This window comes from Platalea leucorodia, assembly GCF_965183815.1.
Source record: "Platalea leucorodia genome assembly, chromosome: 4".
NCBI lineage: Eukaryota > Metazoa > Chordata > Aves > Pelecaniformes > Threskiornithidae > Platalea > Platalea leucorodia.
The window spans coordinates 66534652-66560139 of record NC_138826.1 but is presented as its reverse complement, the minus strand read 5'-3'; the positions used below and the strand labels follow the sequence as shown (position 1 = coordinate 66560139).

General features: G+C 40.4%; 2 protein-coding genes across 2 annotated transcripts in view; one reads left to right on the top strand and one right to left on the bottom strand.

Moving 5' to 3' along the window:
• Positions 1 to 295: 295 nt before the first annotated feature.
• On the top strand, positions 296 to 20929 carry NT5DC3 (5'-nucleotidase domain containing 3; the record flags this gene model as incomplete). The annotated part of the gene is made up of 14 exons (XM_082311059.1): positions 296 to 488; positions 3915 to 4099; positions 7694 to 7768; positions 8281 to 8336; positions 11986 to 12076; positions 13753 to 13890; positions 15404 to 15464; positions 15701 to 15803; positions 15945 to 16046; positions 17031 to 17112; positions 17463 to 17549; positions 18746 to 18886; positions 19248 to 19312; positions 20457 to 20929. The coding sequence occupies 14 exons, from the start codon at positions 296 to 298 to the stop codon at positions 20716 to 20718; spliced, it is 1641 nt and encodes a 546-aa protein (XP_082167185.1). The 3' UTR covers positions 20719 to 20929.
• Positions 20930 to 25085: 4156 nt separating this feature from the next.
• Positions 25086 to 25488, bottom strand: part of STAB2 (stabilin 2) — a gene marked incomplete at both ends in the record, with an annotated part of 87095 nt that continues 86692 nt past the window's right edge. Inside the window, one exon of the mRNA XM_082311375.1 lies at positions 25086 to 25136. Coding sequence (XP_082167501.1) covers positions 25086 to 25136 — 51 coding nt within the window. The remainder of the gene's footprint in view (positions 25137 to 25488) is intronic.

The window sequence follows — 25488 nt, the reverse complement described above, 5'->3', positions numbered from 1 at the left end:
GCCCGCCGCGGTCGGCTCTTGAGAAAGGCGCTTCCCGCCCCCCGCGCCCCGCGTACCCCGGCGTTGCGGAGGCGAGGCAACAGAGCGGCGGGCTCCCGGCGCTCCCCGCCGGCCGCGGCGCCCAGCCCGGCCCAGCCCAGCCCGCGGGCGGCGGGGCCGGGGGCGCGGCGGGACGGCGCTACCTGCGGCCGCCGGGCCGGGCCCCGCCCCCCGCCTCGGCGCGGCCCCGGGGCGGGGCCCGAGGAAGTGACTTCAGCCGGCGGCGGCGCGGCGCGGCTGGGCGCCGGAGCGGAGCATGGCAGCGGCGGCGGCGCGGTCCCTGCTGGCGGTGGGGCTGGCGCGGGCGGGCGGGCGGCGGTGCCGGGCCCTGCCCGCCGCCGGGGCCGCTCCCTACTGCACTGTGGCCCCGCAACAGCGGCGGCAGCCGCCGCCCGACATGAAGAGCTACCTGTGGTCGCGCTACAGGGAGGCCAAGAGAGTCACCAAGGGTGAGCGGGGCCGGCGGGCGGCAGCGGCGCGGCTCCCCCGCCGTGCCAGCCCTCCTCCCGCGGCCGGCCGGGCTGCCGCCGCTCTCGGAGCAAATAAGTGCGTGCTGGCGGCGGGGAGAGGAGGGGCGGCGAACCGAGCGGGAGCCGCTGCGGCAGCGTGAAGGGCTCGGGGGCGGCTGGGGCGGCGTGCGAGCCGCTGCGCGCCGGCAGCCGGGGGGCCGCTCCTGCGGGTCCGTCCCGCAGCGCCCGGCGGAGCCGCCGGCTGCTCCTGCGGTCGCCGCGGCGCTGGCGTCGAAGCGCTCTCCCTTGTGGCGGTCTCGGCGCTCCCCCGGGGTGAGACCGTCACCTCGGTAGGTCCCGAGGGCCGGGCACCCGGCGGACGCGCAGCGCTCTGAGCCCTTCAGCCCCCCGCCCGCCCGACCCACGCACCCACCCACCCACCCACCGGGGCTGCAGCTCTTCGGGGTGCCTCGGGGAAGAAGCCTTTCGTACAGCCTCGCTTGGGCCGGGCAAAGCGGCTGGCGTTGGAGACGTGTGGAGAACAGCAAATGTAAAAAGAAAATCGGAAAGCTGGTCGTCTGTTTGAGGGGCTTTCAGTAATAGGCTGCTCTTCCAAAAAGTTAAAGTGCTGCAAAGTTTTAGATGACTTTTTTCATTTTGCCTATGTTTCCGTTAAAATACTGTGAAGCATTGAAGCCTGGGTAAAATGCTAGTGATAGGTGCATGACTCTGGGAAGCCCTGTGCTTCAGCCCAGCTAGGCAAAAATTTAAGGGCCAAGTATTTGCTTGAGGCTTGCTTGCTTCTGCCCTTGCTCTGATGACCAGAGTACTACCAAGGTGCTTGAATATGTGATCTTTTTAGAGAGCTGAAAGAGAAAGAGGCAGCGTGTGTTCTGCGACGTCAAGTGGGAAAGCTTATCCTGTAGTGGCAACAGATAATGCTTTAGTCTTGCATGTTTTGCGCTTTAAAAAAAAAATATAATAAGCATGGTCTTGTCCTGCACTTAAGAGTCTTGAGTGTGGACTGGGGCTTCACTGTGCTGGGTGCAAACGTAGCATTTGCAAATATAAGTGGCAAATGCTACTGCATAGTGGCAGCATTTCCCAAGTGAAATAAGGAGCCATGCTAGAGATCTCAGAAGAATACTATGGACTTTGGAGAGTGGGATAAGGGATAGGGAGAAGAGAGTAAATGCTTTTTATTTTGAATCTTCTTTTCTTTTCCTGTTTTTGGAATTAATTTTTTCTTATTCTAAACCACACCCAAATAATACTTCAGAGCTGAGGTTAGAGAGTAGGGTAGTGTTAAGAGAAAATAAGTGGGTGTGGGTTGGTGAAAGATGAGGCAAGTGCTTCTAGAATAATTCAGAATATTTTATTACTGCCTAAGTCACCCAATGACTTCAAGTATGTGACGCTTTGCTTAGTTACAGTGTTAAGATGACAAAGCTGTCCTGATTTTGACCCAAGGTTTATAGCACTTGGGATGCTGTCTGCCAGCCAGAATGTCTAATAGCAACAAAGTGTTTATACTGTCTGTTTTCAGGCAGGCGCTAGTCAAGCTTTTTTTAATCTGAAATATCTTTATCTCTTTAACTATATATAGATATATAAATATCTTTATTTTTAAAGCAAATATTGACTCACCAGGGTGCACAATTGACATTTGATAAAATACTTTAATTATAATGCTGAAATGGGTGTTGTAACGTGATTTTGGAAATTCGCTCACAACTATGGTTATGACTTCAAGTTAATTGAATGATTCATGGCCCTTTTTATAGAATAAGAGTATTTGCCTTAATAGTAGCGTGTCAAATTGCATTTGATTATTTTGTTACCTCAACTGAGCATAACGTTTATCTCCTGTATTACTATAAGCAGTGACTGGAGATAGTAGGAGCTAATGTTTTGGTTGAGGCTTATTTTGTTAAATCCCCTGAAATGAAAGATAAAGCTTTTCATGTCAGCTTAAGCATGAGGAACACCTGGGATCTTTTTTGGTGAAAGAGATGTTGGACTTTATTTGAAACTTGGAATTAAACTCAATGAAATTGCTGTTCTGTCTCTCTCTTAAAAATTAAAAGGCTTGGGTATCTGCATCTGATAAAGCTGAATGGCTTCAGATTAACATCTGTTATTGGGCATCTGTGTAAGTTTTGTGTTGCGTCTGCCCATCAACTGTGCAGGAGGCTAACACATTGCTTTTACAAAATAAATGTTATTTCCCTTTCTACGAGTTGGCCAGAGTTTTCAAAATGGAGCACTATCTTTCTAACAGATCTGGAGTCCCCATGCCTACCTTGTTGAGATGGTTTCCTCCCATTGTGGAGCACGTAGCGTATCTGGCCTCAGAGCTGAAGGTGTTGAGATAAGCTTGACCAATTCCTTCTAGACTTATCTGTAGAAAGTAATCAAACAAAGCATATTCTCTTTAAACTCACCCTTTCAAGCACAGATTTAAGATGAAAACTCCCCTTTTTTCCACTAGTAAGGCAGGCTGGATTATAAAGATACTGTATGGGAAGGAAAGGAAGGAGAATGTGCTCATGTTTTATGCTTCCAGGAGGGTAGCACTTAGCCTCCTAATGTTGCTCTGCCAAGTTTCTAAACAAGAAATACAAACATCCTTAATACTGACTTCGGTGTGGGTCCTAAAGTTACTTAATGTTAGTATGTTATGGATCTATATAAGTGGCTGTAACTTCTCAGTATACTTTTCAAACAAATAGCAAGAGAAATATACCCTTAAAAATGGAAGTGATTTACACATGCTAGGTACATGTGTATAGAGAATAAGCAGAATATTTTTGGTTTCCTGACTTGCTAGAAGGTTAATAAGCATAGCAATGTGTATGTAACTGTTGTTTGGAAAGTATGGCAATCACTTAAAGTTTACTTACTTGAGTTGAAACTGAGTAATGTGGTAACCTTGAAATGGTGAAGCAAAAGAAATGAAAGCAATGTCAAATTAAAACAATGTCAGTTCTGCTTCTGGGGCGGAAGCTGGGCCAAATAATGGGAGGAGAAGACACGGCTCCTATGATATAATAGTAATATAGTAATATAATGCCTAGCTCCAACTCCAAAGTTCATTTTCAAAAGCAGTAATAAATATGTTAACGGAGTTAGTGAAAAATTATATATATTGAGTCTGGGGTTCTCTGAGCAAGATGCTGAAATGCATCTTCTCTCCTACTTGAACTGTACAGAGAAAAGTGTGCTTCAAATAAAAACTATGGGTCACCAAGACAAGTTAGGGACAGTATTTTCAATAGCATCATGTAGTTAAGAATTAGCTGGTTAGTGTGAATTAGTTTGATAGTTTCCATCATCATTTCTATTTAGAAATTGCTAATGGATTTATTTAAGTAAAGCTACAAGGCTGGTATAACTTTTTTTTTTTCCCCTCTCCCCTGTTCCCAGAGTTGGTCCCTTCAATTATGAGTAACATGCTGAATCCGGATGCTATTTTTTCAAACAATGAAATGAGCCTGTCAGACATTGAAATTTATGGTTTTGATTACGACTACACGTTGGTCTTTTATTCTAAACATCTGCACACGCTGATCTTCAATGCTGCTCGAGATCTTCTTATTAACGAGCATCGGGTAAGTAAAATTAATGGAATAACCGTAAACTTATGAATAAAGAGTATAATAAATAATTTCTAACTGAGAGAGGCGTAACTGATCTTTTCATGCCTCAGTCCTAGCTTGGCTTCCTTACAACACATTCTGTTCAACAGCTACATAAGAACCACAGAAGTCCTGGTTTATTCTCAGCTGCAGTTTTGAGCAGAGTGCAATCTGACAACTGTTAAGGAAAAGAGTTTTATTTTGTTTATTTTTTAATGTGGTGGTGGTATGGTGGTTTGTTTTGTTTTTTTTCCCCCTGATTGTCAATTACTGGAGTCACCCTAATAAGTAAGGAGCTTAAAAGTTACCGTTACTCTGTTTTATGCATTGCTGTGAGTGCAGTGATTAATTTCCATGTGAAATATTTTCAGCTTGACTTGTTATGAGGTCTTTGATTGCGCTGTGTGCTTGCGAGGTGCTCTGTATGTGCCCGGTGTTTCAACTGAGTTAGCTGCCATGACGCTGTAATCAGAGGCTGGATACAGGAGACACCCCAGTAAGTGTTCAGCTCGGTAGTCCCCTAAGAGGGAGCACTGCCCTGTTGCCTCACCAAGCAGTGCGTTTGCATCGGTGACCAGTTGACATCCAAGCAGCTTGGAGCTGGTTGTTGTGTAGTTTGGGGATGGGAGAAGTTACTGTGTGTCAGAAAGCAGGGGGGAGATGGCTGACTTGGGAAACTGAAGGTATTGCAGGCAAAAAGATGGAAGAAAATGTGGACTGAAAGAGGCGAAGTTTATTCAACTGTGGGACTTGCAGGAAAATAAAAGACAAAAAGTCCACAGAGTAAGTTATTAATAAAACTGCTTGTGTATTATTTTATACAACCTAAATCTGAATGGGTGGTGTTACTCTACTTTCATATTTGAATCTAAAGGTTAGGAGCTATATATAAACATCTATAAATATCCCTGGAAGAACAAACAAAACTTCATGGGCGCTACAAGCATACACAACTTGATCCTCCTAAGATTTTGGCGTGTCTTGATAGCAATTTCGGTAGAATGTGTATATATACTTTATTAAAGCTACTTGGTTCTTGCACAGATCAACATTACCATAGGAGCCAAGATCAACTCTCTTAGACAATGATTAAAACAGTGTGCTGTATTTACTGTTTGAATGAATTCAGGCAGTAATAACTTTCCAGTTTGTCTCAATTAAAATATCTTGAGTTCTAGTAAATGAAGCTGTAATTACTTTTTGAGACAACTTATTGAAATGTGTCCTCTACTGTTGGAATTTATTGGGGGAGAACAGTTTTCATTAATGCTACATCTGTAGCTGCTTATACTGTTAACATTTTTCTTGCCTTTAACATTAATAAAAGCTTCTAGATAGTATTGCCCATTATGACTGTCCTAGTCAACCTAAACGATGGCCAATTTTGGTCATGGCAGTGTAAGGTAATTCATCAGAAATTGCAAAATACAGTGTAGGAAGCAAGGAATTTTGAAGTGTGTCCAAGAGAATAAACATCAATTTAATGCTAATCTTGGAGGTGGCAGCAGGTGTTGAATGTAAACTCTTGCTCTTGGGTTTATTTCTTTCCTAATGTACCAGCCTTGCGCCACCTTATCTGGACTGCTGTTTCAGTCCAGATATAATTATCCCTACCATGAGTGGGGTAAGCAAACAGTGCAATTTTTATCATTATTTTATTTGGCTTGTAAGGAAGCTTTGATTTGTATGCCAAGATAGGCTCAATCTTTTTCTCATATGTACTGGCATGCATGCAAAAAGACAGCCTTCTAGTAGAATAAATTAAAGTAGGAAAGTCAACCATGCAGAAATTTGAAAAAGTCAGAAATAAATTTCCTTGTTCATGCTTGATGTGGCTGCTTTGAGGCATGTGCAGTACACTGTAGTTTTTAATGAATCACATTCTGCATCATCCCCTGATGTTTTCCTTTGTCTCCTTTTCTGCTTCATGTTCCCTGGCCAAATCGATACATCTTCCCAATGCGTTTGTAGGCTTTTGATGCTCTTTGTTCAGATCAGTAGCCTCCTCCATGTTTTCTGGAAGTGGTGGTAGGGATGATAGTTCAGAAATTAGCAGAAAGGACTGTTTTCTTTGACTGTAGATGCCTGTGCTCAAAACAAGCACAATCTACAGCAGTTGCAGAGCAAGTCCTCTTCAGCATAGATAAAAACTGTGTGGAGAAATTGTGATTTATTTATTTTTTTGTAAGAGTGGCTAGAATGTCTGTTGAAGCTGTATAATCTACTTTTTTCCCTGAAGGCTTGTAAATTAGCCATAAATGTATGGAGACTGGTGTTGAGAAGGTGGAGACTGTGCCTGAGATGCATTTGTCAAGTTCTAATGCTGCTATAGCCTGTGGGAGGGAAATGAAGGATCACCTTTCAGTTGGTTAATCAAAGAAATGGTAGGTTTCTCAGGCCTTGTCAGAAATGACTGAAGCATTTTACCTTTTAAAAAGAAACGAACAAAACCCTTAGCCGAAGGCACGCACCTAATATATTTTTTTCATGGCTAACCTATGCTTAAAGCAGGACAAAATTATAATCGACTGAAAATGGGCTTGTACTGAAAAATGTTAGAAAACTCTCTAACCACATAGGTGGTGTGAGCTACCTATGCTATCTATAAACAACCCGAGGAAAGAACAAATGACACAGACGTTGAATTCATGTGCATCTCTAAACAACAAGGTGTTACAAATGCCGTCCAGGGTAAACTGCGTTGGGTCACTGTGGTGTTCTCCTGAAATGACTCACCCTGATGGTGTTTAACATGCAACTTGCTTTCAGAATCCGATCTTTGTGACGCACTGTACCTTGGGGAAAGTCCCTGTTAGGGGACCCTGGCTCCTCCCGGTAACGTTAGCCATTGTGAATTCTCTTCTTCCTTCCTTCCCACTGGTGTTTATTTGCAGTGCACCGTATCTTTAAACACCTCTGGGGTCCACATTTCAAACACGACAATCTAAGATCAGGAGTGTGATCCACGCTTGGGGAGTCAAAACAGATAGCTGTGCTTCTGTCTTGAAAATGCCAGAGATTTTTTTTGCTCCTGTTAATATTGATGATATTGTATTGATTTTTCCTTCAGTAGAAGTGAGGAGTGAAGTTCAGGTATCTCTGTAAATCAGGCCATGTCCCTGGGTTCCTAGCTGGAAGGATGAGTTGGAAAGTGTGTATGTATAGTCTGTTTCTTGGTGACACTTCACAATGCAAGGTAACTCAGCTATTAAGTTTTAGGAAGTTAATAAAATTTAGTTTGTTTTCAAAGGTACATATATTAAACTAACTTTTTGTACAAGAGGCTAATGTTCAAAAGTAATCACTACAGAGTAGCTGGGTTTCCAACTTTAGGTACCGTGCTTGACTTAGATTTGAAACATTGACCTTGGATTTTGGAAAAATGTTTGACTTGTCTTGTACTGTACATATGTTTCTGCAAATCTCACCAACCTATCAAAAAGCCTCTTTTAATGAGTAGTGAAAGTGAGAAGCATAGAAAACTTAGGCTTTTAAAATTCTGCAGAAGCAATTTTCTATTTGTCTTTGTAGTTGATTTAAAATGAAATCATTGCCATCTTTTCTTAGTATCCTGCAGAAATAAGAAAATATGATTATGATCCCAATTTCGCAATCAGAGGACTTCATTATGATGTGCACCGGGTATGTATAAATAACTTTGTGATGAGTTATGTAGTGCTGAGAACCTAGCCAAAGAAAATAAATAGGGCTTTTAAGTCTTCCAGCTTTTCTGGGTTGATGTGTAAGGATTTTGCTTCATATTTTTCTCTTTCGTGGCAAGTTTGACTTTTTTTGGTTTTTTTTGTTTTTAAATAGCTCTTAAGTATAAAGTGTTTTGGGTGTTTTGTTCTCCTGGTGGGTGGGGGGAGGGAGAAAGACAACTTAGAGTGCAACAGAATAAATTTAAGCAGGCATCTGGTAGTAGGAAAAGATATTTCTTCATGACCTAGCTCAGGTCACTGGACAATCTTTCCTTGGTGATTTGGCAAGCCCTAGGTAAAAGCCATTGATAAAGTATTTTGGAATTTGAAGTGAGGGTGTTCAGGCGTTCTTGAGATGGAAAGAGTATAGGTAAAGTTGCTTTGACTTTTATAATTTCATGTCAAATAGTTGATGTGATAAAAACTGAATTTTATTTTTTTTTCCCCTGCAAGGCATTATTAATGAAGATTGATGCTTTTCATTATATTCAGCTGGGAACAGTTTACAGGTAGGTAAAATTATTTCCTGTTTATAATAAAAATGTATACTCTTGTTTTTTGAATCTCTTAATTGCGTTTATTAGTGTACATCTTAGGTTCATATCAGGAACAGTGCACTGAAAAACACAAACATGAATGAATATTGCAGTCTTACTGGAAGGGGGTTTCTTTGCACCTCTGTGTGTACACACAGGCATGTGCACATGTCTACTGACTGATACAGTACAGCTGATTCCCCGGCTCAGAACTGGGGAAGCTGGCAAGCTGGTTGGTCACATAGTGCTGACTCACTTTGTTTCCGGCTGTTAAATTGTGCTGAAAGACATCTAAAAATACGCTGATGACTTCTCTGCTGTTGCTTTCTGTGTAAATAATTGTCACAGAGTGCCTGTTAGCATGGCTTTAGTGTGGTTGCAGAGACACTTGAGAGGTCTTACTGTATTTGCACAGACCTTTTAAGTTTGGACATACCATTCTGCAAGTACGATGTGGTTGGAGCACAACTGCTTTGTGTCCGCACAGCCTGACACTTTTTCAGTTGACTGAACTGATGTAAAATTGGTGATCTCTGTGCTGTGCCGTGTTACATGGTATAGACTTACCGTGTGTGATCTTTGACAGCAGAGTTTTTAGTATGGCTCAGTTTGCTGTAATGAAGCAGTATGCATTTGACTGACATGAACACCACACTTGGTACCATATTTTAAATTAAACAACAAGCCTGAGCACCTTTCTTAATGTCATTGGACAAGAAGTTTTCTTTTGGGGCCAAAAGGTAATGCAACCTTGAGGTGATTTACTATGGGGGTTAGCATGGAACTGTGTATGGTAGCATGAAATGATGATAAGGCACTCACTACTTATTTTTGTTTGCCAGATGGGAAGATAGGTGGGTGATTCAGCCTTAGTCATTGATCTTTTTATGACTTAGTCTGAGATGCGCTTTGGGAGAGGGGAGAGGAAGGGAAGGAAAGTGAAAGAGGAAACAAGATGGCACGGGTCCAGCATTAGGCTCATACTGTCAACGTAGTGGCTGTCTAAAGTGGCCAAAACAATGTGTGTTCTGTATGTATCATCAGAGTCCAAGTGAAACGTCATACCATTTATTTGTGTGTTTTATACATGCTGATATAGAATAATTATTGCATATTTCAACTGACAAAACCTGTTCCTGTGGTTTTCAAAGGAGTCCTTTGTGTAGGGCTAGGAGGTAACCGGAGAACTCGGAGTGAAGGTTGCTAGTTGTAAGATTCATTTAAAAAGGCTGTCACATTTTACATTTTTTCACTGAAAAATGCTGGTTTGCTAGATTAAAGGCTAGGTGAAGTAATCAAAGATACATTTATCTGTAGAGGTATGTAGTAGAAATATTAAGATTGGTATGAATGAGGTATGAATGCAAACATATATGTGTGAGAGCACGAGAAGAAAAGTTGATACAAGTGACAAAAGGATGGCATGTGTTGGTGGTACCTGGATCAGCTGGTCGTCAAGAAAGCTGCATGCTGTTTCTCCAAACACCTGTATGGGGGTGGGGGGAGCAAAAAAGACACTGAAGGCTTTGAGAGAAGGTGTCAGGAAGAACAGCGGTATGACTGGAAGTGTATAGCAACCTAGAGGAGAAGAGAAATGAGTGGTGTGACCATCAGTAGTGTTGCCTTATGACTTAGAGTGGGACAGAATGAATGACGAGGCAGAAGATCACAGTTGCTGTCAACCTCTAGTACAAAAGGCACATCTGAAGCCAGCATGTGATGACTGGTCAAGAAAACTCAAGAGAGGTGTTGAGATTTGTTGAAGAGCTGGCGTTCCTTGTTCTCTACGTCACTCAAAGTAATTCTGGACAGACTGCTAGGCCACATGTCGTGGTACTTGTGAGTGTATGTGAGGGAGCGAGTGAAAGCTACTGTTTCGCTCAATACTTTCTCTTAATTTTGTTTAAAATAAGATTACCTTTCTCTTCTGTACCAACATTGAGCTTTGCTGTCAGTTGCTGCATATCTGTAGTTCTTGGCTTTAACCTTCCATGTGCTCTGTATGTCTGTAGGACAATTTTACTGCTGAAAGTAGCAGGACTTTCCCAAGTGTACAGCCTCATTGGTGCTGAGAGGTGTAAGCAATTCTGGTATCCCTCTAACAACGCACATCTCCAAGAGCAGCAATGGGAGCACTGCTGTAGGTGAACTGTGATGCTTTTAGTGCTGTCTGTCCATGCTGTGAGTGGAATAAAATAAACTTTGTAGTTATACAGCTGGACTGTGAACTGTGGCAAGACTATGGGTCTTCTGGTAAAACTAATCTACAGCTTTCCCTACACAGTCGTCTCTCCTCTCTGGATTTCATATATGTCTGTTGTCGTCTCTTGATTTGTGCTTAAATAGCTCCTGATCTACAAGCATTTTCTTTAGCAATATTCAGATACCACTTGGCATAGCTGTCTGCAGACTAGAAGATGAGTCAGTCCTTCGTAATTCTGATTGTATTACTCAGTATGTGTTAAACATTTTGGTTGCATTTCTTTGTGTTTCTCGCTGTGGAGTGGGTGACACTGAACTCTCATAGTTACAAAACCAGATTATTATCTGCCCTGTTGGTTTACAATACAAACTTGACCACTGGAGTCCTACCAGCAGTAGCACAGAGCAATGTGCGAGTCGATGTAGCATTGAGAAGTGCAGCAAAGAAACTAGTTAACATGGGACTCTGCAACCATAGCAGCCCTGAGGAAGCTGATGTACCATGCTCTTCACTGCAAAGCTGGTGTGGACACTAAACACTGAAAATACTAGGCTTATTAATTAATTAATTTTTTTAATGCCTCACAACACTTCGGGGTAAGACCAAGAAAGGGAGGCACTGAAATAACTATCTGTCTCACAAGGCTGCAAAACACCGTAAGTAGGCTTGAAAAAAAGGGACCGGATGAAGCAAAACCTCAACACTTCTGTGTCCTCTGGTGAGGACATTTGCATACCTGCAGTGTTTTAGATGCTTTAGTGGAAGATGCTTGATACTGTGAATGTTCAAAACCAAACCAAAACAAAGCCTTTAATGTCTTCATAGTTGATAAAGAAACTCTGGGGAGAGATGATGTCTCCTTCTTCCTCATTTGTTGTTATATTTTTATATTTTAATTTCTTGTCAACAATCCTTCAAATAATCTTAAGTTTTGGGAAACTGAACTGTTGATACAGTTTAAAAGAACTTTTTATGTAGTTAAATGTTGTGTACGTTTTTCTTTCCCTTGAATCTTCAAGGTCATGCTGCAGAATAATCTGGTTTAAACACTATCACATCATCAGTGCTGTATGAAACAAAGGCAGAGTGAGGAATTACTTTGTGTTAAGAAACTGGAAGCTCTAACTACTTCTTACAAACCCTTGAGGCATAGTTTCAATAGAGACTAATTAGCTCTTTTCCCGTAAGAAAGTAAAAAGGACTTAAAATTGGAATGTGTTCCGTGTGCGTCAGCCTGTTAAAATGTTACTCATTCTGTAAGGAAAGATGCTGTTTTAACTTACAGACTAAAGTGTTCCTATGACATTATTAGTATTTTAATAAGCTCCAGATCTAAGTGTTAATCTGTCAGACTTTCATTTGGTAATGACTTGAAAATTTTAATCTGACATTTGAACTAAATGTAATGTTGTTTTCCAGAGGCCTCAGTGTTGTCCCAGACGAAGAAGTCATTGCAATGTATGATGGTTCCCATGTCCCTTTAGAACAAATGAGTGACTTTTATGGAAAGGTAAAACCACAAAGAGCTCTTCAAAAATTATTTTTTTTGGGTGGGGCTAGTGGTGGTTGCTTTTTGTTCTTGTTCTTACTAGCAGTTATATTGTCTCAATACATGAGTGACTTACAGTGCTAGATGTGAAGTTTGCCCTCTAAAGTGACAAATTTCTTTCTCCCACTCACTGTAGTTTTCTTCTATCACTGTTCCCTTGCCCAGTCATACAGAGAGAGAAGTGGAACATAGAAAAATCAAGTGACTTGCTCAGCGTTGCACAGCAAATCTGATAAAGGCTGGGAAATGAACCATATCTGGTGCCTTACCTCGGCTATGTACTTCTTCCTGGTGGTCTAATGGCTTAGCTGATGTAGCAGCAAGTAAATGTATGGAGGCATCTCTTGCATAGAAGCTGGCAGAGGATTTGACAAAAGATGAATGATAAAATATAAAGCTTTTAAGTTTAGGATTTGACTTTGTGGGGAAAGTTGATCTTCTTGCTGGTAGGTTCCTTCCGCTTTCCCAAATGAAGAACGGTCCTGTCTTTCTAGTAAAACCCAAGTTTACTTTACTCCTTTTACTTATGGATGTTAATTCCATGTTGACATGAAAGGTCTGTCTTTGCGCTGTGGAGTATTTTGTTGTTATCGCACTTGCTCTTATTTTATGGAGCTGAATTTAGAATTCCCAAATCTGGTCTCTGCAGCAGTTCTGAATATCACCCTGGCATTCCCTGTGGGATGCCTTAGTCTCTGCAGGTCTATGCTTTCTTTGATCTTGGAGAGGACAGTGACAGGACAGGAGGCTGTGGGCACAGACTGAAACACAGGAGGTTTCCTCTGAACATCAGGAAACACTTCCTTTCCTGTAAGGGTGACCGAGCACGGGCATGGGTTGGTTGCTCAGGCAGGTTGTGGAGTCTCCATCCTTGAAGATTCAGAAGCCATCTGGGCAAGGTCTTGGGCAACTGGCTGTAGGTGGCCATGCTTGAGCAAGGGAGTTGGACAAGGTGACCTCCAGAGGTCCCTTGCAACCTCAACCATTCTGTGTTTCCGTGATCTTGACCAGTGTGCTGTCTTGAGCTAGTTCCTTTACCTCTCTTCTTGAGCAGTATTTGGCTTGTATTTGCTCTTGTATAATGAGTTTCTTTACTTTTGTGAAACTTAACTATAGTTACATCTTTTGCAGACTAGAAATCTCTTCCTCTGTTACTGCATTAGTTATTGTAGATTCTTACAACTTTTTATTATCTCTTTTCAAGGAGGTAAATTGTTTTGCAGTCCTAATCAGTATTCCACATATTAAAAAAAAGAGACACCCCCCAAACAAATAGCACCCCCCCCCATCTCAATACCCAGTGCCTCTTACTTATAGAAGTGCAGACTTACAGTGAAGGCCTCTAAGTCCTTCTCTTGACTTTTATCTGAGTGCTGTCGTTTATGTATTTATGAATTAAAATACTGCTTTTAAGAGTAATGAGTCATGATTAATTCTTAAAATTAAGCCAACACTTTTGTTGGAGTTACTTTATTGAAAGTCTGTTTGTTCAAAAAGAATCTAAAGCAATGTGAACAGTGATGGCAAAAGCTGAATATCTGCAACTAAGCTGAAGTGTTTACACTGAATGAATGAAAGCGTTCTAATCTGAGAAATGCCTGACCTTTTTTTCTTCTTTTTTCTTCTCGCCTCTGTAGAGCTCACAAGGAAATACAATGAAGCAATTCATGGATATATTTTCCTTGCCAGAAATGACACTCCTTTCTTGTGTGAATGAATATTTTCTGAAAAACAACATAGACTATGAGCCCGTTCATCTGTACAAAGACGTCAAGGTACTAGCTTTGAAGATTTAGGTAAACCTCTACATTTGTGCATCTTCTCTGTGAGCACTTCAGGAAGCTTCAACCTGTTGCATCAGCTCCAGTGAAATACCTCAACTGTAGGTTTTGTATAGAGTGATTATTGCTATACAACCATAAAAACATAAGTAAAATGAAGATAGTCCTTGGAAAATAAACCTGGAATAATTTGAAATTTGTTTTAAATCTGACGTTCTAGGGCTGTTGCTCTTCTTATAGGTTTGAAGGGGTGGATATGGGGAAAAGTGAAGAAGCTCTTGTATGTCGATAAAGCTTCTTTTGATTGTTATTAAACACATACTTTTCTCACTAGCAGGAATTGTAAGAGGCTGTAGGGAATTCCAGTTTGGAACTTTCAGTTGTATTGCCTCTGTATCTTTGCTAGTATACGATCATTTGCTGTCTCTTGCTTTTGGCATATCTATTTTGCCTGTTTTCCTCTCTCCCTCCTCCCAAAAAATCTAGTTATAATGACTAGAGTAATTTGACCCTCTTGATTCCTCAGGATGTATCCTGCAGAGGAGATGATTTTATGTCATGGTTATTTAAGAACAGAAGAGGTCATGCTCCAGTTGATGGTATTTGTCTGCACAAGCTTTCAATCCAAAACCTTTTCCTTGGCCCTTCGTTCACATGTATTAAACTTGTGTAGTTGTTCAGCATATATGATGCACCTGAATGTTGAATTTCTCACTTTTCCAAGTAGATCAGATGAGTTTTAAGAAACTTTTGATCTCCAGAGTAATTTTCCCTTCTGCCTATGGTTACATAGAGTCAGAAGTCTAGTTCTTGTGCTTTCTGCTGAAGTGTTTGTAGAAGCTTCTGTACTGCTCAGCATTACGAACATTTTGGAAGCCCTATAGTGGCATTTTTTGAGGATTTTTAGGACATACTCCATGTAAGTACCAAAATGGCAGTACCACTATCCTAAACAAAGCTGTCTGATGCAAAGCTGGCTCAGGAGAGCTGCCAAATGCCTTCAGAGCGCCTTATGGGTACTTTGCTTAAGCATTCTTTCATCTGTTCATAAATTTATTTTTTAAATAACCAGGCATTTGTGAGTGATCATAATCTAAAATGTCTGACTTAAAGCTTCCTCCCCCCGCCCCCCCCCCGCAAGAGGAAAGGAATGTGTTCTGCTCCAAAGGTCATTGGAAATCTGTGATGACTCTGCTTCTGCACAGGGCTTTTGCCCCTCTTCACCCTTCTGAGCGGCCTTTCACAGTTGTTATGTAAAACAGCCCCTGTGCTATACAGTTTTGTACTTCCCAAAAGTATGAAGTTAGTTTCTTGGAGGACAGGCTTACGCTCTGTCTAGTGGTGACATAGATATAATGAACATCACATGGCACTTCTGTAAAGTCAAAAGCATAATTCAGAGAAAGGAGTTGTTTTAAAAACAAATTACTAGTGCTATGCAGTGAACACGGTTTTTACACTTGAAAATATTTTTCAGTTCTTTAGTGCTCTGTTGCTTTCCTGACAGGATTCAATCAGGGATGTCCACATCAAAGGAATAATGTACAGAGCAATTGAAGCAGATATTGGTAAGTACTAATGAGATCATCTATCAAAGCTTTTTTCACTGATTGTATAATGATTTTTCTGGCTTCCGTATTTAGGATTACAAATCCTAAATTTTAAAGCTTGAAAGAGTTATTTCCACTTGTCTAAGGTGCCTTTGTTAAGTATAACGTCATGTTCTGAACCCTTGGTTGAATGCAGGGAAAATTCTTGTGAAAAACTTTCTCAATTAATATCGTATTTTCTCCAATCCTCACAGAGAAATACATCTGCTATGCCGAACAAACTCGTGCAGTGTTAGCAAAGCTGGCTGATCATGGCAAGAAGATGTTTCTCATCACAAACAGTCCCAGCAGCTTCGTGTAAGGGAACAGTTGTTTGCTGTTCAACTATACATTTTTAAAGGATGGGGAGGATGAAGTTCTTGAATGTAATTCATTATATTGCACAGATAACCGCACTTCTGTTAAGCTTCACTGTTAATATCCCTCTGCCCTTTTTAGGGACAAAGGCATGAAGTTCATAGTTGGCAAGGACTGGAGGGATCTCTTTGATGTGGTCATTGTACAGGCTGATAAGCCAAACTTTTTCAATGATAAGCGAAGGTGGGTATTTAGTCAATAAAGAATGATTCAAGCAGCTTATTCCATATAAGGCTATAGAGCGTGTTATGAAATATTTTAATTTGGATGCAATGTAAAATGAAATCATATTTGATGAAATCCTGTTTAAAGTCATTACGGAATGCAGCAACATACAATTCTGAAGTCCAAATATTTTCCATTTTTTACCTGAGAAAGTTCCAGTAGCTATTACAGGTCTCCTGGACTGAGTTAGGGCCACAGAAGCTGTTTTTAATGTCTTAGCTTGTATGCTGGTGAAGTGTGTTCCTTTCCTAATAAACCTGAGAAATTTTGGTGCCTTTCAGAATGAGCCCCTTATCTGGAAATGTCTTTCCTTGCTTCTGGTTTTGTTTAGTCATACGTGATATTTAAAGGGCAGACTGGCTGACAGACTGGAGTATTTGGACTAGTTGTTCAATTAAGTAAACTCCTCTTACACTTGAAAAAGACCTATTCCTTTATGTGTACTTATGATTTGAAAGTGAGATAGAGGGAGGTGGGATTTTTTTTTCTCTTTTTTTCATTTAATTTTAAAAAGAACTTTGCTGTACATCTTGCCCCCAGTCCTCTGCCCCCTTCTCCAGTTGTTCAGTTGTACAAAATGAGGCATTGGGCAAGATTTTTACACATCTTCATTCCTTTTGTGTTCTCTTCTCTCCTTCTTAATGGCAGATAATTCACACTGTTTCTTCCTCTCTGTCTGGGATCCCTGCCTGAGTTCTCAACAGTTGTTCTCAAACTCTGTTATAAACGTCGTAGGTATACTGGATAGATACATTGCATTTCACTGGCTAAAGCTGAAGTTTTGGAGCTTTGCTTTTTCTGTCTATTACATAATGTTCAGATGCTAGAGAGCATGTTTTCCTTTTGAAAGATGAATATTTTTAATATTAAAATTTTAATCACCTCCTGAAAAGTGACAGAATTTCTACAGCAATGTAACAACTGCATATAATTCTATTCTAGACCGTTTCGGAAGGTGAATGAAAGAGGAGTGTTGCTTTGGGACAAAATTCACAAGCTGCAGAAAGGTCAGATTTACAAACAGGTATGCTTTCAATAAACCCTTTCAGATCAAATTTAATCCTATTTCCTAGAATCCCAAGCTTCTTTAGACATTATAAAGGCTTCTAAAAAGTAGATATGTTTTTTAAGAGAGTTATTTTAATGATTGAAGTGGTACAAATTCATTGTTGGTATTGTATGTCTGCAGTTTACTTGCCTCTTGAAGTGCTAGTATTATTGAAATTGCCTGTAAAATTTGGGATTCATAGTATATAAACTGAGGACAAGATTCTTGATATGAAAATTTTTTTGGGGATGTACTAAGTTCCTTTTTAATGCCTGTGAAGGTGCAAGTTGCATGCTGCTACAGTGTATGTGTCATTGTTTCCGCAGGGTAACTTGTACGAATTTCTGAAGCTTACTGGCTGGAGGGGCTCTAAGGTTCTCTACTTTGGTGATCACATTTACAGTGATTTGGCAGTAAGTAGTTTACTTTCACAAAATAGGATAAAGGATGAGGCTTTTTGTTAGTTTTTCTCTCTTCCTCCCCAGTGATTCAATTATAACACACTTTTGAGATTTCTAAATACAACAAAGTTTGAGTTGGTAATTAAGCAGTATTGCTTGTCTTGCAGTGAAGAAAATTGGTGCTGTAAAAGGCTGACCATATTTTCCACCTGACTCGTAGCATTTAACTTGTTTACAAACTGCGCTCAGGAATGTGTGAGTTTGTGTTCCTGATCCAGATACTGATTGTGTCAGATGAAACAGAGAGTAAGCACAGATATCCAAACGTACAGGATGTGGCTGATCTGGATGACATTTACTACCAAGTGTAATAAGAGCCGAATGAACTTCTGTTTTGAATGCAGGAGGCAATCTTCCTGTCATTAATAGTAAACTTTCTTTCTTCCTGAGATCTTGCTATGGTTTGTAGCCCCACTATCCAGGTGTTTTCTTACCACCTTACGAACAAATGTACTGTTACTTGTTACTTTAGAGTAAGTGACCACAGCTTAACTCTTTTGTAATTGATTGCGTATGAATGCCTGGATATGACTTTCCACTGCCAAGCTGTGCTAAGGTGTTTCAGCAGCAGCAGCAGACTTAACATTTTTGCCCCAATCTGCTTTTTAAAAAGAAAAGTAAGTTTGAGTGCTTCAGAAGGCTGAGGGCCAAAGGAAGGAGGATGCGGCTCTCTTCTTCTCTGGCGCAATGGAGGAAAGAGCACAGGTGGCAGCTGCCTCATCCTGTACTTGTCAGGAGGAGCTTGAATAGCTGGGGGTCCCGATAGGACCCTTCTGTCAGCTGAGTGTATGGGTAAATACCACGAACCTAACACACCGTTTCCTCCAGATACTTCTGATGGCAGCAGAGGTCTCATCTACAAGAGGAGTTTCCTACTGTTTGTTTTAAACCTAATGAGTTAGTGCTTATTTGCAAGTGCTTAGGTGTTCTTTATCTCTTTAAAAATGTGGGATTTGAAGCTTACTCCGAAATTACAATCTATTACCTATTGGCATAGTTAAGTCCCACTGTGTAATATTTCTGCTTATACATAAGAAGCAATTACATTAGTGCCCTTTTGGTATAAACAATGGTCAGATTCTTCAGTTCTTTTAAGTAGTTATTTTTAAGACTAATACTTGTATTTTGTAATTCTTCTTGGTAAATAGGATTTGACCCTGAAGCATGGCTGGCGCACTGGTGCAATTATTCCAGAGTTACGATCAGAGATTAAAATCATGAACACAGAGAAGTACATTCAAACCATGACCTGGCTGCAAACCTTGACAGGATTACTGGAACACATGCAGGTTTGTTCTCTGTGTGTGTAATCGGCTCTGTAGAGCAGAAGGGATCCAGCCAAGTTTCTAAATGCTGGACACTGACGTTGCAAGTGCTTTTTGTCTCATTAAAGTTCACCAATTTGACTGTAGATAAATAAATGCAATTATTTGTGTGGCTAGGTAATAAGAGTTTTAACAAAATCTTGTTCCCTTCCTCTACCTATCAGCCTGGATTGATTCCTGCTTCCTGTTGTTTAAAGTGTGTGTGGGTAACTTCTGTATGCTGATCTCTGAAGCGTTGTCCTGTTAGCTAATAAGGGTTTATTAATGGCAAGGCTCATTTACGAGGGCATCCTTAGTTACCTGTCATCCATACTTTACATTCCAGGTACACCGTGATCCTGATTCACAAATGATTTTAGAAGAATGGAAGAAGGAAAGAAAGGAAATGAGGTAAGACATGGGAGATGAAGAATTTGCAATATGCTTCATGGTAGCCAAGTGTTCTATGTAATATCTTCCGCAAGTTTCTTCAGGATTTCTGTCCATCCCTGATGTATATTCCCTGGTAGTTACAGACCTTCTAAAATTATCTGTGTAAAGCAGTATTCTACCTGTGCAGCTCTTCTCCCCTCTGACACTTTGTGCATATGAACCCCTTTTCCCTGTTCCCCTTCTTTGGAACAGATGTTAGTTTTCTGCATGAAAGGGTAACATCAGGTCAAATACTTTTCCTTCTCATCTTAATTCTCTTGTCCCTCGATGTTCAGCTGTCACCATTGCTATTGATTACACAGCTTAACTTCTGCATGATTTAAAAATGTGTTTCCGTATCAAGACTTAGGTCACTTCTTCAGGTTTTTTCAGATTATTTCTTCAGATTACATACAATACATCTTCGAATATGCAGAAACTGGGCTCTGCACTAGACTGGATTTAGCAGTGGACTCATCACAGAGATAGGTAATAGGGCTAAAACTCCTAAAAATCTACTATCATGAAGGAGCAATCCCTAAATGCAGGGTGTGTGAAGTGCACAGTTGGCAGGGCCAGCAGCTGTACCACCAGCAGCCTTCCCCAGAAATGTGGAAGTAAATGAAATGGGAATGATACTTGGCAGTGACTAATAACAGAAGTCAATTCCAAGATGTGTTTAAGCTTTTTGTGTACGTTAAGCCAAATCTTTGCTTTTTTTTTTTTTTTTAAAAACGTCTTTTATCTTTGGGACAAGTGGATGTCATTAGGATTTACGTGAAGGCAAAAGTCATCTTTTACAATCTCTAGAAAGGAAAGCTTGAGATGTCATGTTTCTGAAGTCAGAAGTAACTTATCACTGGTTTTAGTGGGAGAAGTGTGAAGCTCTTCTGTTCACTACTGTGATTGCTAGATCTGGGCTACGTATGCACAAGAGGTGCAAAAATTTCTTATGTGGTGCATTTAAGTGGCTTGAAGTGAAATGGCAAGAGAATAATGCATCGAACAGATTATAGGAACTGCTTGCTTCAAGTTCTGGATGCTAGCTGGTAAAGAGATGGGTGCAGGTATGTTCACTTCATTCTCTTTTTTTTTTTTTCCCTTTTTTTTTTTTTTGGGACAGGGAGATGAACAGGAATTTCTTCAATGCACAGTTTGGAAGCTTATTCAGAACTGATGAGAATCCAACTTATTTCCTAAGACGTCTCTCTAGATTTGCAGATATCTACATGGCATCATTGAGTTGTCTCTTGAACTATGAGCCTGATTACACGTTTTATCCACGAAGGACTCCTTTGCAGCATGAACTTCCTGGCTGGTCAGACCAGCTGTGCACTGGTACATTCAGAATACCTTTCCTACAAGAGACAGTTCAGATCAAATAAGCACTTGGCTTGTTCTCTCTAACATGGGCAAATATATCTTCTTTTTAAAATTTTTGAATGTACATGTATTTTATTTAAGTCACTTAAAATCTGTTACCTTGATTTAGCTGTAATTCATACTTGTTCTCGTAAGCATTGTACCCAATTTCTCCACTTCTGCTCAGAGATGTGAAAACTCCTCTTACACACAGAAGAGATGATGGACTGCCAAAATAGTAGTGGGCTGGGAGGGAGGGAGGGCAAATCGGAGGGGAAGGACTGGTGGTGTTCCAGGGTAAGTTGGTTTTGTTTGTTTGTTCATTGGAAATTTCAATCTGCAGCCTTGTGGTTTACAAAGAAATACCTATACTCTCTGTTCTGGCCCTGATCAGAACTCCAGCTGGAGCCTGTAATGGATCTTGGCACTGAAAAGCTTAAATCCAGCATTAGTAATTCAGTGATATGCAGTTAGTAGCCAGTTTAGGGTGAGACTGAGAGGGATGGTGTACACATTGTAACTTCCCTTGCTGCCATAGCTAGAGCCTTACCTGTAATTGAACTAACCACTGTGTAGTGGTGGTGTGGCTCTGCTGCACTGCAGTGATTACAGCACAGGCTCAGGCTGACGGGAGGTTTTTTCTCCCGTCTGTGCAGTTTCTGTTCTTGTAATGTCTGTGCTTGGCTGTAGGTGGACCTGAGCCTCAAACTGAAAGTGGCAGTAATTGGGGCTGCTTCAGCTTCCTTTTTGTTAACTTTTAGGCACCTTTCTTTTTAAGTTTCAAAACATTTCAAACACTCTCTGATATAAAGCCATTTCAAGAGGTCTTGCATTTTGCATTTCAAAGTGGAGACAGATCTCTGTCAGGCTTTAGATTGATCCTAAATGCTGCTTTTTAAAATTTTAAGTGTCTTACTGTGGTATGCAATGTGGTTTTGCTGTTCCCTAGGAGAGAATGTATTTCATACAGCCTTCAGTAACGGACTTTTACAGTCAAAAGTAAACACGCACAATGGGCAAGTGAGTTGAAAGACAAAGTAAGAAATGAGGAAATGAAAACCAGAGTTTTCTGATGACATTTTTTTAGCTCAAGCCCTCAAAGCTGAACTGGGGGTGGTGGACAGTTTGCATCAATCAAAACAATTTTTGGCAGTGCAGATTAGCAGTTTTATTGAACTACTGATATTACAGGTAATGCATGAACACAAACTCTGGGTAGCATATATGTTCCAAAGATTTGAGCTGAAAAATGTCTATTTTGCACAAGGAAAACATCTGTTGATGTTTTCCCCAAACAGGCACTTTATAGAACTGCTATACAGTTGTTTTTAAATAAGGATGCTTTCCTTTCTCTGCATCCAAAGGAAACTTTTTTTTACTGGTGCTTTCCACCCCAGCCATGTTAGAAGGCATAATATGATTAATATTTTTCAAATTTTAGTTATTAAAGGCTCTGTTTTTAAAAGCATATGATTAACAAAATATATAGCATTTGGTATTCTTCATTTTGGGATATCATTTGCTTCCTACCATGATTGTCAGGTAAATAAACTTTTGGTGACCAAAAGTTTTCTTGGTTTTTTTTTTTTTTTTAACCTGTCTGTATCATGTGCAAGTACCTATATTGAATTTCATATGCAGTATCTTTCATATTTTTAAAAGCATGGTGCAAAGTAAAGAATGTCTTCTAATCTAGCCTGCACAGTTTCATAAGCAGTTCTCCTGTATGCTTGAATTCAGTCTGAAGTCCTCAGAGGCAGTTATAGATTTTATGTTCCTGGTTTTCTTGTGCTCCTGTTTCAAACTTGATGTGCAACACTCCTGAAGTGTGTGTGTGTGTGTGTGTGTGTGTGTATTTAAACAGATGAATATACTTGAAATGAGTAAGTTCATCTGACAGTCCTGCTGTTTTGCTGGAAGAAAAAGATGAAGTTTTGCAGGAAGTTTGGCTTTATCAGGAGACTTGTTGGTGCGGCTGTGCGAGAAATATTTAGCATAACTTGATAATGAAATGTGGGAATGGAAATATCCCTGATTTGCCTTCAGTTCTTTATCCTAATGCTCAGCTAGAACTGAACTTGGTGCTACGCATGTGTAGCACCTCTCATGCTTCAGATTTCAATGCACTGTTTAAAAAAAATCGAAACCACTGTACATTATTCATCTTACCACCAGCAAATAATGGTATTGTGTTTTTCAGTTCTGCATTATTGAATTTGTTCATGTTTTGTTGGTTATAGCTCTGTGATGTTTCTTCTTTTAAAGCTGGCTAGAAGTCAGTTTGTTTGCCTAATTTTCCTGTGTTAAGCAGGAACAGTTTAATTGGGTTGGGTGATGTTACCCACATAATATGCATTTTGTGTCAAGATGATTTTCTCCTCCCCCCCCTTCCTTTCTCTTAACTTACAAATCAAACTTCTGTACAAAGCTATGTTACAAAAGCCAGCTGAAGTAAAATCTTGTTTATATTGCATGACTTCTTGAAATAAACAACATTGCATGAAAAAAAAAATCATTATGGGAGGGTTATGTTCCTTTAAAACAACCCAGCTATATATAATATGAAATTAAGTGAGAATTTTAAAGTGTATTATTTATTTTTCAGTGTTAGAATGCTCTTCTTTAACTTTTAAAAATGTCTTGCATTTTTGTAATGATTTCAGAGAACTTGAGCTGTACACCTCGGCGCTCTCTGCATTACTTTAACCTTGTTATGTTACTGACTTTGAAGAGATTTTTTTGAGCATGTTTGAAGGGCAGTGTCTCTTTACATTCATTTTGGGAGTATAGCTTATTTGAACACCAAAGCAAGAAGAAATTTTCTTTCTGTTCTATCAAAAACTTTGAAGAAAATACTCTGTCAGTAAAAGAAGAATTTAATGAACTGTGGAAACATTTTTTGTGATAAAAATATTTAATGATTATTACAAAAATAAATGCTTGGACTTTATCTTCTAGTCCCTACAAGCCTTAATACTTTGGGTGACTGGGGAGAATGAAAGAACACGGGTTGTATTAATTGCAAAACTCTGCGGGGAAAACTCCCATAAATATGTGTGGGTGTTTAAGTGTTGTGTGTTCTAAATTTTTTAATATCTTATAGGTAAAAACAATTAGGCATGTGTAGGGGGGCAAAGGAAGGAGTTAGGGAAATTACTTCAGCCTGTCTCTTTCATCCAGGCACGTTTACACGTTGGATTCCCTTGGTTGTGCTTGATAGCTGTGTCCACAGCCCTGGATTTGCCTGCACACCGTCTTCTGGTAGGAGGCATCCTGGGGTTGCTCTCGGAGGTAACTAACGCTTTCCTGCGGCGACACCTTCCCTCCTGCCCCCCACGCATGGTGGACACCAGGAAGCCTGTCGCAGGGGAACGTTACTGCTGCCAGCAAGAAAACGTTCCTTTTCTTGCTGTTCTGCGGTTTCTGTAGTGTTCTCACAATTTGCTATGATATTAATGTTTTGAGGGAAGGAAAGGACAGTGAAGCAAACTCAAGTTCGATTCACTTCTAATAGCACGGTGAAAATTTCGGCTGTTATTGCTGTGCGTCAGTTGAAAGGCAATGTTAATGTGCTTGGTAAAATTAGGGTACATGAACAACCAGGTAGCTTCTGGTCCTCACGGACCCAAAAATCTGAATGTGGACATGAGATGGCAAGTACCTCATCTTCCTTGTCCACTTTTCACAAAAATAGCTCAAGTAAAAGTTGATTACTATTCGAATAACCTTCATATCACCAATATTCCTTGCTAAAGCTGCTCCAATTACTATTTCCCTTTGTACAGTGAGGTGAGATATAAGCAAAACACGGTCAAGCTGGAGGAAAGAGAGAAAAGCTAGAGTAGGCAGGCAGGGTAGACAGGATGGTTGCGTTTCCTGCTGCTAAATTCTGCTTACAAGAAAGTATGCTAGCAAAAAATCTCCTCGGTTTAAAAATACAGGTTTAACACATGTTCTGTTTCACACTTGCCAGTTGTAGTTGTAACTGAGCCAAAATAAAAGTGTAGAGCTGGAGTACTAGCAAATTTAGGATATTTGCCAACTTAGCAGTGTGTTTGAGGCCATTTTAAAGTCTGTGAAGAAGAATAAAAGCGGTTAAATAGCAGGCTAGTGAAAGTCTCTTCACTGAGAAGTGTCCGTTTGCTTCTGGGTAGGTTAAGTTGAGACTCGGTCTTGCATTTGGCACTCTTAGTTGATGTTGCTCAGATACAGCCACCGCTTCTGAGGTTGGTAACTCTGTGAACTCGACAGACTGCATCTTAAATAAAGTTGTGCTCTTTTGGTTTTTAATTTGTAGTGAGATTTTATTCCCTGAAACACGTAGGTGCTGTTTTTTCACAGTAAGTGTAAATAGAAATGTTTTGTAATTGACTAATGCCAAATTCAGCCTTTAATTCTGATCATGAGGACCACTCATCACAAGCTGCTGGTCATCTGAATCCTATAAAATAGAAGAAAAAGAAAATCAGACTTGAATGTTGCATTAAGAAATAAAGTAACTTTTTGGCAAATTTGTCCATACAGATGGCAGAGTTTGCACCTGACATTTTTGCACCTGACAAGTCTTTTTACTGGATGCAAAAAGGTTTATTTTGATTTTAGACTCTGCATGTATAGGAGGGTCTTGCTAAACTGGACCATCAAGGCTATTCACGTATTCTAGCTTTGCTCAATCTTTCCTTCCCTTGTTTCCCAGCCCCCTTCCCGTTGCATTTCAGGTTTCTTAGCAGAGCGCTGGCATGGCACTCAGCTGCATTTGCAGCAAAGAGAAGGGAAGACTTCTTTGTTTTGGA